The 15,248-nt window shown below is 45.3% G+C and overlaps 1 protein-coding gene across 2 annotated transcripts; it reads right to left on the bottom strand.

The window, feature by feature from the left end:
• Nucleotides 1–366: 366 nt before the first annotated feature.
• kif3b (kinesin family member 3B) lies at nt 367–15,055 on the bottom strand. Of its 2 annotated transcripts, none has more exons than XM_069708406.1 (9): nt 14,949–15,055; nt 11,600–13,120; nt 11,270–11,371; nt 8,231–8,353; nt 7,163–7,281; nt 6,571–6,687; nt 4,810–4,915; nt 3,082–3,293; nt 367–2,933 (listed from the first exon to the last, which is right to left on the bottom strand). In XM_069708406.1, exons 2-9 carry the CDS (start codon nt 13,013–13,015, stop codon nt 2,828–2,830), a joined length of 2,301 nt encoding a protein of 766 aa, XP_069564507.1. In that variant the 5' UTR covers nt 13,016–13,120; nt 14,949–15,055; the 3' UTR covers nt 367–2,827. The 2 variants fall into 2 exon arrangements, with proteins under 2 accessions (XP_069564507.1, XP_069564508.1); XM_069708407.1 differs by lacking the exon at nt 14,949–15,055 and adding an exon at nt 14,789–14,890.
• Between the last annotated feature and the right edge of the window lie 193 nt (nt 15,056–15,248).

Here is a 15,248-nt window from a genome sequence, read left to right as displayed (position 1 = left end):
AGTGACCTTCAACATTATGGAGAGAATCCTAGCAGATATGGACCTTTTTTGTTTCACCAGAAACAGCCGTAATATCGCTCTGTTCAAAGCCACCAGCCTCAACTATCGTGTTCTACGTTAAAATGACTGTTTTATTAATGGAGTCTAGTGGCTTTCAGCAGCGACATTACAGCTGTTTCCTGATCAAACAGAAAGGTCTAACATTGTAAGGGGAGTCACACAATTAGGTTTTCCTAATCCGAGTCAGGACCGTTGATTATAAAAGGAGAATATATGTAACACATTTTACCTCCGGCTCCATAGACTCCCGTTCAACTTCTCTCGTCAAATCCAAAGTGAATAAACAAACGGGACATACCATCGTGTTCCCATTGAATTGTCTTTATTAATGAAAAGAAACTACACAGGTAAAAGACAGCCAGTCACAGACAGAAGTGCACCAGCAGAATCCTCATTTGGCTATAAAACGATACCAGCACATGAACGTTGGTCACATAAGTGTTGTAGTTTGGATCCAGTGGTGATGTGAAAAGAATTCAGTAAAATTAAAACATTCACATTTTTGCTCATCAAATTCCTATGACTGATGAATACTCTCACAACCAAACATGTTACTCAAGCGTGCTAAAATCATGCGACAGGTATACAGCATTGCAATGTTAGCTACAATATCAGGTCATAAGATTATGTTTGTGTTTATTTTGTTCAATGTACAGCTAATGTGTAAATAATGCAACCGTGACATCAATCAGTCTCTCTACACGTCCCGCTTTCATCGTCCTTGTTGAGGACTCGGAGCCTAAAGTGAAAAAAGCCTGTACCTCGCCGAGTACAAAAGAAGACACATACTACATGTATGATGCAAAAAAGACAACATTAAATTACAGCGCTCAAAAAATAAAACAGCAATCTATTTCAAAGAAAAAAAAAAAGAATAAAAAAGTATATCTACATCTGTATATAAAAAAATTTAAGATTGTAATAATAATTTAGATTTTTTTTTCAATACGGAAAGCCATTTTTGACAGTTTTTATACATCTGCGAAAGTGACTGAGGATTGCCTATCAACAAGTCTATATTTATTTTTACATTTCTAAATACGCAAGGTATGCAGGCGTGGGTCAAACGGCAAGAGAGCTCGCTGTGAGGAGGGCTGGATGGCTCACAGACTCCATTTACAGCACACGTCCCGTGTGAGAGGACTCGGTCTGCAGCTCGAGGGGAGCTTATAACTGCCCATCATCCACGTGGAGACGTCCGATCCGTTCAAGTGTTGTGGCCACCGTTTCGTGCTCTGTTTGACCAATCAGCCAAAAGTTACACATTAGAAAGGGACTGCGTGGCGCTTTGTCTGCGTTCCTTCGCAGTGGTCCTTACCCAGAATACCTTGGGGGGAGGGGGAGGGGCGTTAGATGAACGCTCTGCCTCTTCGTCTAATGAGTGCACCCCCCCAATTCTGACAGGAATGTCAGGACCAGAATATTCCCTGATGCCGGAGTGAAGGACTGAAAAGGTGAGGTGGTGAGAAGACGCTGGCTGAGAGGAGCTCACGTCAGATGGAGGCTGCAGGTTGTTAAGGCACCTTGGAACCCTGATGAACCTGAGGACCATCCCAGGACGGGACGTTTTCAAGCGACCCGGTCTAGAATGTGTCCACGGTAGGTGTTTGTGAGTGCGTCGAGCTCTCTCGTCGTTCCCCACCTCCGTCTCGTTACCCCCCCCCTCCGGGAAGAACAGCATCTACTGCTTACAGCAAGGCCAGTACTGCAGTGAGGCCTGTACATTTACAATCATACAGTGATAAAGGACGAGTTCCCCATTTGTTACTTTAAAATTGGTGTGCTGAATAAGAAGCCAGGAAGTAGCTTAGCTTAGCTTAACATACAGACAGGAAGCCTGCCTTAAAAAACACAAACAGCTGCTCTATCTGTACATGAAATGGAAAAACATGTTGTTTTTCTTTGCCAGGTGCTGTTCTCATCACCACGACGACCACCTAAGATGAAGCCAGTCGCCTCCAGCTTCATATTTAGCACACAGTCATAACAGTTGTGTTCATCTTCTCTCTGTGACAAAGCACGTAAGTGTAATTCCCAAAATGTTGAACTGCTCCTTTAAGATAGAAAAACAAAGTTAAAGCTCCGGTCGAACGGCGGTAGAAGTCAGCGCAGTTTCACAGAAAAGTTCAGTATTTAGGCAGCGATGCAAAGAAGACACACGCACACACACACACACACACACACACACACACACACACACACACACACACACACACACACACACACACACACACACACACACACACACACACACACACACAGCCTGTGAGTGACAGGTGCAGCAGGGTCTGTCTGGTCCAGGTGTCTGTACGTCAGCCCCACAACACCAACAGGACACCCAACACACACCTGGGAAGATATGAAGTGCATTGAGGGTACTGCAGTCCATCAGAGGGGGTGTGTGTGTGTGTGTGTGGGGGGGGGGGATTCAGCCCACCTTCACTTTTTTCTGTACATTAAGAACATTGTGATGTCGATATGAGACATTACTGACATTCAGCTCAATGTATGGGAAGGTAACAGCAGTGTGGTGTGACATGAGGCTTCATGCGTGGCTGCTGTGGTGGTGGTGTACTCAGGAGAGAGGGGAGGGGGGGCAGTTAACAGTGGTGTGGTTACAGTTAAAACCTAGAAAGCAGCATTAGTCTTGAAAGTTTTATCAAAAGATTCTGTAGTCCGGACAAAAACCAAAAACCCATCTTCTCCGAGCGGAGTCCCGAAGGTGCACAAGAGCGGTTGATGGTCGTGATAGTAGTGGGAGGAGCCGTCACTTGGGCACCAGGCCGCGGGATTGTGGGTAAAGAGGGGATGCTGGACTGGCGGGGCTGAATGGGGAGGTCGGGGTGCTCAACTTCTTGCCTGTCCTCGGGCGACTGAGAGACAGAGAACAGATTGTGGGAATGACAGTAAAACGTTTTCCACGATGTATTTGTCTCCTGACCGAATGTTCGGAGCGTGCCACTTCAAAATGAACAGAAGTCGCGGTGCCCACGGAGGAAGGAGAGCTACGGGTGGTCTTACCCAGACTTTGGTTTCTTGAGGCTGCTGCTGGCGCTGGCAGGTGGAGTTGCTCCCCGGCTGCCGTGGAACCCCGAGGCGTCGACCTGGATCTCGTCCTCGTCCCGAAGAGCGTCCTCCAACGCCGCTGCCACCTTCGGGGCGATGACCGGCTCCTGGTACTCTTTGGTGGTCCGGGCTGGCAGGTCCATATCCAGCATCAGGATGTTTTCAGCCTGAGGAACAGAACAGAAGAACACTCATCAAGAGACTAACGAGTCCATTCGGGAACATTTTATGTGTTACAGCTCTGGATGGAACCGAGCACCATCCCGCCATCCCGGACAAGATTTCACCGGAAGCGCTGGTGCGTGTCAGCAGCCTCCCAGAAGCGGCTAAAAATACACGGCGAGTCTATTTTTTTACTGAAGCCGAGCAGAAACTGTGTCAAACTGCACAGAGCAGATCGGTCAGACAAAGAGAACACAGTCTATTTTAAGAATAAGCCTCAGCTACAGAGCTTCAAATTACCGTTATTTGTGTAACCACCACCGACAACATGTTTTGTATTGAGAGAGAATCTTGTATTCCAAATCAGCGAGTCCTCTAAAACAGGAGCTAAATAACGTTAGCACGTAGCCGAACACATCCCTGTTCTTCAGACTGACAGCAATCAGTGCAAATTTCGACTTCCTTTGAACCCTTTTCCTGTTCAGATCAAGTGGCTGCCAGCAGTGAGGTCACCGTTGGTTTATGAATCCTCCAGTTCAGATTCTGTCCGTCACCATCTTTACTAGTTCGGAGCGGTTTGGAGCAGGAAGTGACCATATTTGGACGAGCTGGGGGAGGAGCCAGCGGTGGATCTGACCGATCTGATTGGAAACCTGACGATACTACGTCCCGCCCACCGATAGCTGTAACCTGACTGCACCGCAGGCCTGTCAATCAAACAGACACGCCCCCAAAACCAGGTCTTCTTGAATCTTCTTTTCTAATGAATGAGGGATTATTTTCAGATGGACCTCCAGAAAACTAATAAGAAGGAGTGACTTTAGCTAACAACACCGAGATAACTGATGGACACATTTTATTCACTTTGGATTTGATGAGAGAAGTTGAATGGGAGTCTATGGAGCCGGAGGCTTTTTGGAGCCGACCTCTAGTGGCACTCGCTGGTATTGCAGCTGAAGACACTTTTCAGACCCAGAAGCTACAAACACTTTTATATCCAGTCTACGGTTCACATAGATGTTGCCTAGCAATGCAAATAACAGAAATTTTGAGTCTCAAGAAATGTATTTTAAGATGTTTGAAAGTGAGATCAAATTTAGAAAATGGATGATTAAGTTCACATTTGATAGTTTCAGTTTGATACATGTCATTTTGTTGGAACGAGGTCACGGTAGAAGCAGGAAACACCGTCAGGGAGCGGGTTTCTTACCCTGCGTCTCATCCATCACAATCACGTACAAATGGTCAGGAATTATGTTTCAAAATCACTGTGACTATCTAGATTCGAATCATTCACTGTAATTAATTCCCTGACACCTGTACTGTTAAGGCTGCCTCGCAATGTTGGGTTCTGTGTTAAGTGTCACCAGCGAAGACATGTGAGCTCAACCTTTGCGGAGTTGTCAGTCAAACAGGAGGAGGAGGATTCAAAAATACACAATCATGTTTATGTCAAAGGACCATTCAGTGTTTGGTTTGAATATGTATGTAGAAAATGTGAGAGGAAGAAGTGCAGCTTACTTTGTATCTCATGTCAGGCCTCATCATCATGGCGACGTGAGCGTGGTGGCTGAGAGGCCGGCTGTAGCCGACCGCAGAGAGAGGCCGACTCATCATCTGGTGGTCACTGAGGCAGACACAGACAGCGACACAGTGCATCACAAACTGTCAACGTATAACCACCATTTCATGCTCGTCTGACCCGAGAGGCAAAAAAAACATCAAAAAAAGAACCTTTTGTTCTGTTACTTACTCTGATACTTAACTTCTATTGGCTGACAGAGAGAACTGATCTGATCAAATCTAAAATCTGTGCACGTCTCTGAGTGGTTGTGATCATCATGTGGCTAAAACGACACCTGTACGTTGGGACGTTCGTACACTGGACGAATCTCTTCGTCCTCCTCCTTCACATAACTGCTTCCTACATGGAAACATGCAACAAACTCTCCTTCTGATGAATCTCTTATGGGACATTTTATATCTCCTCATCTTTTGGTGGAAAAGACCAAATCTTACATGTATGACAATGTATTTGAACAGAAACAGATGATTGGGGGAAACTCTAAATTGTTGTTTTTTTTATCGTTATTTCTAATGATCAGATTCCCAGTTTACTGTTTCACCGCGCTGATGTCAGTGTGGACCATAAACTGTAAAATATCCCGCCTTTATTGCATATCTTGAGATCCACATTTGATGGATCGTGCAAAAAAAAAAAAAAAAAAGTGGGCCAATGAGTCGCAGTTATTTCTAACTGGAAAATTACATACAAATGAAGAAAGCTAAACCGAATGAGATCAGTGAATGGAGAGGATTCGGACTTGATTAGGTTGCACACCAACCGTGTTCCTCATTCTCCACAGATGGTTTCACCCATCTGAGTCATTTTAAATCCAGTTGCTGAAAGTGAGACGTAATGTCAGACTTTCTTCTTTTGAAATGTTTTTGTGAAACGTGCGTATAAAATTCTGCCACGTCCTGTGTATGACATTTTTAAAACTGCTTTTACAAAAACGACATGCAGTAAATTATTTGTAATTTTAGCTTAATTTAATATAAAATCACAAATAACTCAATTGCAGAACATGAAAACTATTTAATAAGGTCACTTCAACCCAATCTGCTGAACTTTGTTGATACCCGTCGAAGCCACACCTACAACGCTGCACCCACTGTGTCCTAACAAGGAGGAAATCAAGGCAGGATATTTTCTGAAGGAATTGGAGCTGCAGAACAAACAGCAGGGCAACAAGGGCTGAAAATCACTCCACCTGTAAACACGATAGCAACGCAACGTTCCCACACTAAGTCAAAAAACAAATTCCCTGACTTTCAAAGACTAAAAAGCTGAAATTCAATGACCTATACTGAACTGAAAAACAGGCTGCGTTATGCTGAGCAAACAATAAACAGCCACATTTCTGTTAAAAGTCCCTCTGTTAGCGCTGATATTGACAGAAATGAAATCTGTGTCTGAATTCTGGCTGCAGAGGAAAATAATGTATCTAACAATGACGGTATTTAGCTCACAACCTGAAAAACTACATTTTCACTTTCTGCCAGTGAGCACTAACGCTACCAAACATACACACTGGCTCACTAACGTTATAGCGACATACATGGAAAATATTACATTTTGATAAACGGCAACTCAAATTTAAACATGCAAATAAAATGTCCTGATATTCCCTGTCAACATGCCAATATTTCATTGACTACGCCAGCTCTTCAGGGAAATGAAGCCTCTCCAAGCAAAGGTCTGAATATTCTCTCACTTACTCCTCGAGACGCGTGATGGGCTTCATTTTCCAGGACTCGTCCTCGTCGTCGAAGAAAGCCCGGTGGACTATTTTGTTCTTCTCCTCTGAGGGAATGAAGTTTTCGATGATCAGATGCCTGAAAGACAAAACGCACAATCAGAGGACAGCAGGGCAGACGAGGTCAAATCAGACAGAAAACACACCATCAGCTCACACTCCCGCGCTGCTGAGTTATCAGAGCAGGACGTCCACTGGTTTACAAACCACTTGCCTCATTTCTTCACATGAATTAATAGTTACACAGAAATACATTTTGGAGAAACTGAGACTCTCAGAAAGCAACATTTCAACTCAAAACCATTTTCTCATTCTCTCTGCAATACTCAAGCATCATCAGAACACGTGAAATCAAGTGTGTACGTGTTATGCATCCGTGACTCAGTTCACAAATGAAGAGGGCACAAAGCTTCGTAGCTCCAGCGTGAGTCAGAGATCTGTCCAGAATATGTCTCACCCCCCCCCCCCCACACACACACACACACACACACACACCCCCACCCACGGGGGTGGTGATCGACATGGTATTGATCAGTGATACGTGGGCTGCGTACTTGAGTTTGAGGTCCCTGGTGAGCTCGTTCTGAGTCTGTTCCAGCTCCTGCCGATCGTTGATGTGGGCCTCCTGGATGTCGTGGATTTCTGCCTTCACTGCCTGCAACTTGGCAAACAGCTGGAGGACAGAGACAGAAATAGGAAACCGGGGTTGTCATGACAGAAGGGACTCTGGAATATTCTACCTGAGAATTTGGTTTAGACACCCGCCTGTCAGGAGGCATAACTGACGACATGACGAGAACAACAAAGCCGATGATGTTTCCTTCCCTGACTTAAAATACCTGACCCACTTATGAATGAGACATTTTATTACCTGACAGCTCCAAGTACTGAACATCAGACCTTTTTATATATATGATCATTGGCACGTAATGCCAGCAGCATATTGTCATGTACACAGAATGTATGAATTGATCGCTCAGTGAAGCGATGTCATGGTTCCTTTCAGAATGGACTCGTGTCGTGGCTCGTACTTCCGTACGCTGCGTCCCAAACCATAAACTCTTGTTCTTTGCACACTGACACTAACATCTGAGCGGCAGAAAAAGGTGAGTATGCAACCTAATTATATCAGTTAGCCACCTGTTACAGTGACATTTTGAAATGTAAAAGAGCATATATATATATATCTTATATATAAGTTATCTTCGGTCAAGTATCCATTTCATGTACCAAGTAATTATGTCCTCTACAAGACATGAATTATACAAACTATACATGATTTAGAGGCCGGGACTGGAACCCTCTGCCTTCACTTCTCTGACCTAATAGAGTCACTTGTTCCTGGATTATCCACATTTAAGATAATCCTTAAACGTATTAACCTCGACAGGTGAACAGGACTCAACCTGACTAATGAACGTGCCTTATTTAAAGACAAACTAAGACATGACTCAGCACTTTGCCTTCACAACTGAGTTCCACCTTTTTTTTGTTCCATCAATGTGACACTATTCTACAAATTAGTTTTGGAATTCGTGAATCCATTCAGAGGAGACGAAGAGAACCGCTGTGACTTTTCTAAAACAGGAAGGACAGACGTCGTCGACAGCGGCGGTCGCTACCTTTTTCAGCTTCTTGGTTTTGATGTCGACCTCCTGCTGCAGAGAGCTGTAGGTCTCCTTCAGCTCCAGGGTCTCTTCATCACGACACTCCATCTGCTGCTGCATCTCTCGCTCCCGCCGTTTCTGGAGGCGCACACAAATGTTTGTACGTACTCGCAACTTGAAAGCACACAGCTGCATCTAATGAGGTCACACAGAGGTCGCTGACTGAGAGCGGGGCCGTCATGATGTGGGACAGGAATGTACTAAATGGTCAAAAACGATGCCCTGGATCGTAAATGATGCGTGATAACGGCTGATCAGAAATCTGATGAGTCAGGACACACAAGCGACGGGAAGCTGCAGCAGCCGAGCAGAGCAAAGCTTCGGCAGTGACTTGCTGTTCAATCCACTCTTGCAGCTACTTTAGTCACTAATAAAAGACGGTAACTGTCAAAGCAAATGTGAAAAAGTTGATCATGTTTTTTTTTAATGCTTTTAATCAAGCCAGGTGCAGAGTAGAGCTGCCAACTTCAGGACACTTTAGTTGACGATTAGTTGTCATACAAAGAATTGCAATTAATGATTGAATGGATGTTTTCCCTCTTCGTTTCATGCCACTATTATAGTACGAGACTCATCATAGTTTAATATTGCATCTTATGAAGAAGAGACATTTACTGGCTGTGGTGTTTGGCTTTTAACAACTAAATGAATGATTTGAACGTCAATAATGTTCAATGAAACGCAGTCAGTTGAATATTAGAAGCTTTAAACTGGGACTGATGTATTCAGATTCTTCAAAATTATCTTTTATCCAGCAGATGGTAAAGTTCAGACAAATTGCAGTTCAGTGTAGGAAGACATTACTGCTTATCATAAGTTGCCGCATGTGTCTCCAGTCAAGGTCACGCTGACCTTTAACTGAAGCTGCATTTACACTCGTTCTCCGCTGTGCTGATGTCTTCCAGAGCATAGATGTCAATGCATATACATTATTTTTAGACACTTTAATTTTCCAATATTTACACTGAATGTGGAAAATAAGAGCATAGTGTGCATAATCGAACCTATTCTTCCCGATTTAGAGGCCTAAGATGGAAGAATAAGTGTTTATAGCCTCTTCATGGATGTATATTTAAACTTTGATCATATCTTTGAACTCGTCACAGATAGAGGATTGTACACCACAAGATGACAGTTGGAGCCACTGACGTGCTATTCAAGCATGACAGAACAAGCAACAAGATGGTGTCATTAAAAGAGCTCCTGTCAAACCTGTTTTTAAACAGACAAGTGAATGATTATAATTGTGCAAAATAACTGCGGTCAGCTATAATAGCCACAATCAGGCAATTATGTAATAATTGTGACAGGCCGAGTATAGACTATTATTAAGATAACTCCAGATTGCTGTCATGTTGGTGCACAAACAACACAACTGATCTCAGACCAGTTGTACTGATTGCAAGATTATTCAACCTGGGACATATCCAGGACTGGAATAAAACATATATCAACTAAATCCCAAGAGGAGTCCCGGCGGGACGAGCTGCAGGAGTTTTTCATGATGCATTCTGTCCCAGACACCTGCAGCGTCCGGGTGAAAAAGAGCAGCTGCAGCAATTTTGCTCTGACGGGATTTATAGAAGCTAAAAGGAGCGTCAATGTAGAGACGAAGAAGGCGAATAAGAATCTACAGATATCGCTCTAACATCCCACAGTGCATGACACATACACATACACAAACACACATGACAACCAAAAAAAGGATTCTTTGAAAGAACTAGACAGAAATGTTCCTGTAAGGGTCCTCGGTCCTCTGAGATTCAATGGACTGAAGAAGCACCACAGACAGCTGCTGAACTCTTTGGATCTTTTTTTTTTTTACTGCATTTACGTTGTAGTTTTGTGTTAAATATCTGGCACTGCATGAAAAAAATATAAAGTTTGTAAGTAAAAATATATGAAGTGAGAATAAAATCATTTGGACTCCAATCAGACTTCTTTGGTTACGACACATGTTGACATTGTACAGGAACCTTCATGGGTTTGTTGGATCCCCAGCACAGCTGTGGACCACACAGACTGTATGTAACACACCTCGCCTCCTCTCACCGCCAGCAGAGGGCCGTGTGTTGAGCTCATTGAGCTACATGGAGGTCAGTATACTTTCTTTGCTCTTTTCTATTGGAATCCTTTTATTTGTGGCAGCAGGACTTTCACTTTGGTTATATTTCACTCCGTCAATGCCGTCGCCACGTCGATCCCTTCAGCGGCTACAATATGCTGCTCGTATTTCCACCGGCACGTACCGTCTCCGAGGTTGAGACAAGGTTACAACTAGTTTGCCGCGAGTGGCGCAGATCCTTTCAGCTGCAGGTGTCGCTTGTTTCCCACCGGCACAAATGTTTCCTAACAGCAGCACATTAACACCGACAGCGTTGACGATGTGAAATATAATACAAAGTGAAAGTCATGCTGCCGCATTTAAAAACAGCAATATAATGACCTCCATGTAGCTCAATACACAGTGCTCTCCTGTTGGTGGGAGGAAGCGAGGTGTGTGTCAAACCCACCAATAGGAACCCCTGTCTCATCCATCAGCGGAGGTCCCACCATCACATCCAACTCAAATCACAAGCAAAAGAGTTTGTGACATAAGAAAACTCCTCAAGTCTGTGACCACAACAACAAAACTGTTCCGAGAGAATTTGTTTGCAATCCAAATCATTTTATTCTCACTTCATATATTTCTACTTAGAAACTTCATTTTTGGCGGCAGTGAGAGAAATTTGCTCTCAAAACTTTGCTTTTTTAAATTCTTGCATTGAAAAACATTTTTTTAAAAATCGTATCATTCGTGATTTATCTGACAGTTTTTTGTCAAATCGTTGCAAAATAATGCTCATTATAATAAGGTTTCCGTTTACATAAGACCAAGAACAGAGATTCTGTGTTTTTTTTGGCAAATTACTGAACAACACAGAATTATTGACACTGAATCATTGAAAGCAGACGAGCATCAAATACTTAATTTAGAGAGTTTGTTTGTTATACCTGCTCGGCGATTTCCTGCCTCCTCATCTCCAGCATTTTCTGCTGCTCATTGGTGTGATCCACGATGTTCTTCCCTCCCACGAGGAGCTTACTCTCCATCGCCTGGAGGAAAATTGAGGATGACAAAAAAACCCTTCATGTCACATGAGAGGAAATGACTCCAATGCATGGTGAAAAGTCAAAGTATTTAATCGGAGAAGCTACACTAGCTTGTGTTTGTGTTCTTATGGGCGGAGTGTCTGTTTTTGCTGAAGGAAATAATAACATATATTCAAAAGTTTGAGCTAAATTGTTCAAATGTTTCATTCTTGGACAATGAAATCAGCTTACTTTAACTTTGGCTGTCAGCATCTCTCCGGCCTCCCTCTCTTTCCTCAAGTCTTCCATTTTCCTCTCCTTCTCCTTCAGCAGACGGACTTTCTCCTCGGCCACCAGACTGTGGTCCTCCATGATGGCCTTCCTCTCTCTCTCCAGCTTCTCCTGCTGCTCTCGCCAGTAGTCGCCTTTGTCATCCCCTTTGTCGTCCCCATCGTCGTCGTCGTCCTCCGTCTCGCCGTCCTCCAGGTCCTCTCCATCGCTCCCTTCCCCTGCCTTCCTCCTCTGCCTCCTTCTTTTCTTCTTTCCCGAGCGTTTCTGCAGCTGCTCCTTCAGTCTGGCGATCTCCTCCTGGAACTCCCTGAGCAGGGCGTCCTTGGGGTCCTCGTTGACACGCGGTTTATTCTTAATGTTCTTGGCCCTGTTGGAGTAGCGCAGCGTTGTCAGGGTCTCCTCCACGTTGTAAGACGCCGGGCCGATGTTAGCCACCATGACGGTGCGGGCGTTGCCCCCCAGGGAGTCCTGCAGCAGGCGGGTGAGTTTTGAATCTCGGTAGGGGATGTGGCTGCTCCGGCCGTCCACCAGAGCTGATATGACGTTCCCCAGAGCAGAAAGAGACAGATTGATCTTCGTGGCTTCTTTAAGCCTCTCCCCCTGAGCACCAGTTTTAGTCTGCCTTTCACTGCCCGCTAAATCTACCAGGTTCAGTTTTCCAACTCGTATATGGTTCTCGCCGTCCACGCCCAGCTCGCTGCACTCCACCGTGATAACGAAGATGGCGTGAGAGCGCGAGCTGTGCTCGTTCATGTTAGTGGAGCCCACCGAACGGTTCTGGTTGCCCACGTTCATGACGTGCTCGATCTCCCGCACGCTCTTGGTGACGAACGACGAAAGGTCTTTGACGTACACGCCCGTGTCGGGTCGCTCCCGCAGCTCCAGACGATGTAACTGGTCCTTAGAGAGCAAGTCTCTGATCTCCTCCTGGTAAATCTCTAGATATGATGCTCTCACCAGGTACTGCTGATTCTGGGAGCGTGAAATGTTGGTGAAGATGTGCTCAAAGGAATTGGGGATCACCCCTCTCCTCTCCGGATCATTTCTCACTCCCTCCATCGTGTACGTCTTCCCTGTCCCCGTCTGGCCGTAAGCAAAAATAGTCCCGTTGAACCCGAGGAGGACCGAATCAACCAGGGGCCTGAAGGTTTCATCGTACAGGTCTAATTGTTTTGAGTTCCAGTCGTACACTGAATCAAAAGTGAAGATTTTGGGGAGTTCGCTGCACGAAGCGTCCCGAGGGTTCCTCACGCTAATTTGGCCCAATTTGACATCAACGGAGACCATCCTTTCAAACTTGGCAGCCCGCTCTTTCTCGTTCATGGGGCGACACCGGACCACCACCTTCACCGACTCGGAGCTCTTGCTCTTGGACATGGCGAGGAGCAGCTGCCAAACCCTCACCGCTCGGCACCGTGGGTCCTCTGTGTTCCCGACGCAGCTTCAGGAACGGCTCAGCGATGGAGATGCCCACATCTGAACCTGCCGGGGCAGACGAGGTCGTCACTCGTCAATGTCAGACACACACAGTGATGTTGGTTAAAAGCATCACAACTTTCTACGAACATTCGGGAATCATCACATGTTGAGCTCGATGTAACACGTGTGCTGTGATCCAGATGTTGTACTTGAGCACAAACACTCACTATTTTGAATGCAGAAGTGCGTTCACACTGTGAAGTACAGAAACATGCAGTACACTACAAGTACCAGGATGATGCCCTCAAAACAGTCCAAAAAAGACATTAAACTGCATACTGTTTCCTTTTCCTTTTAGTCCGTACTGCAGCTCCCCTTAAACAGTATCACTTGGTCGTATCCGTCGCGATCCGTAACGCGACGTTTGTAGTAAAAATAAAAAGGATGCGATTTGAAACGAGTAGGCTTCCTTTTAATGACTCTTCTTCTTCCTTTCGTGGCCGGAGCAACAGCGCCACCAACTGTCTCAGAGGTTCAGTTGTTGTGACGCAAAGGATTGTGGGTCAGAACAGCCAGACTGCAAAATACGACATCGTAGAACATCCTGGTACTTTTGGCATCCTACGTTTAACATGCTATCGGGACATACCAAACATTTTTCTGGCGTACTAAATAGTCTGGTAGTCTGGATACGTAGAGGAAGGGGCGGGACTTCTGATGGTAAAGATTTTCAAATTAAGAGGTCTGAAAGAAGCCACAGCTGTTCCTGAACACCACACCAAAGTGTTTCTGTTTTTCACTACAGTAGAGGACACAAAAACACCTTCACTTCTGGGTAGAATATTGAAAGCTGCAGATATTTTTGACAAGCTGAGGTTATTTCCTGTAACAGCACAATCCTGTCAAAATTCCTGCACTACACAAGTCAGCGTCCCGACATGGAAGAGCATTATTTATTAGTGTACTATTTTAGTGTACTATTTATTAGTGTACTATTTTAGTGTACTATTTATCAGTGTACTAAGGGAAGTGTGTCATCTGGATCACAGCAGCAGTGCTAAACAGAAAGGCAGCTCGTCGGACACCTGTACATGTTAAAACACACACACACACACACTTTGGTTAGTTTTCCAGATAATGACTAAAACACACAACACGCGGTTGTATTTGTTGAACTGAATGAATTCAGATATTGACACACACACACGGTGAGGGACAACATCCAGGTCTCAGCCCTGGGTTGAGCTCTTTAGCTCCACGAACCTCACATTGGTCAACGTTGGAAATTTCAGCTAAATAAGTGACAATAAGGAACAATTTGTCAGCCGAGACACTTTCGATAAACTGCGTTTACCGGCAGCTGATCCAATGAATGTGAAGCAGGAACAGCGGCTCAGCTAGCCGACGGTAGCCCCGGTTCAGTGGAGCCCGCAACCGAGACCACAACACCGGCCCAGCAACGGCAAACACACGGGGTGACCGAGACCACAACACCGGCCCGCAACGGCAAACACACGGGGTGACCGAGACCACAACACCGGCCCAGCAACGGCAAACACACGGGGTGACCGAGGCCACAACACCGGCCCGGCAACGGCAAACACACGGGGTGACCGAGACCACAACACCGGCCCGGCAACGGCAAACACACGGGGTGACCGAGGCCACAACACCGGCCCCGCAACGGCAAACACACGGGGTGACCGAGGCCACAACACCGGTAGCCTTTACCTGGCTAACACTCAGCGAGGGCGGACCATCAACTCAGCATATCGCCGTATGAAAATACAAAATAAAAGCACCGACTCGTCAGACTCGTGAAAACATGTTCAACACAAAACACAGGTTAACACCGGACACACACAGAAAAAAACGTCCTTTCAATTTTTACCAGCGGCGAAACGTTAGCTGGTCCAAAACCTCCCAGTCAGCCATTAGCCGCTTTGCTCATCCCGCAACGGTCCGGGGAGGGGTTGCCAGGTTCACGCAGTCCATCCCCCTCTCGAGGTCCGACGACGTACGTGTGAAAACACATTAACACACATTCATGAAGTGATTCCGAGAACGCGTCAGTATTATAGTCAAACACAAACACTTCGAGGTTGAAAAAGTAAGTTATTCAACCGTGAATAAGCCCACACGAGGCATTATGATGAATACTAATTCGACGTGTCTCCGTCCTATCTGGCAA

Source organism: Brachyistius frenatus, unplaced genomic scaffold, assembly GCF_029030835.1.
Source record: "Brachyistius frenatus isolate BFR_SWC_R1_liver_20210118 unplaced genomic scaffold, ASM2903083v1 Contig_75, whole genome shotgun sequence".
Taxonomy (NCBI): domain Eukaryota; kingdom Metazoa; phylum Chordata; class Actinopteri; family Embiotocidae; genus Brachyistius; species Brachyistius frenatus.
The sequence above is the reverse complement of the archived record's forward strand: the minus strand, read 5'-3'. Positions and strand labels throughout refer to the sequence as shown.

Coding starts and splice junctions, on each gene's coding strand:
- kif3b (XM_069708406.1), bottom strand. CDS start 13,015: ATGTCCAAGAGCAAGAGCTCCGAGTCGGTGAAGGTGGTGGTCCGGTGT. Junction 8,354..11,269: donor GGCAGGAAATCGCCGAGCAG/GTATAACAAACA, acceptor GTGCGCCTCCAG/AAACGGCGGGAGCGAGAGAT. Junction 7,282..8,230: donor AAACCAAGAAGCTGAAAAAG/GTAGCGACCGCC, acceptor TCTGTCCTCCAG/CTGTTTGCCAAGTTGCAGGC.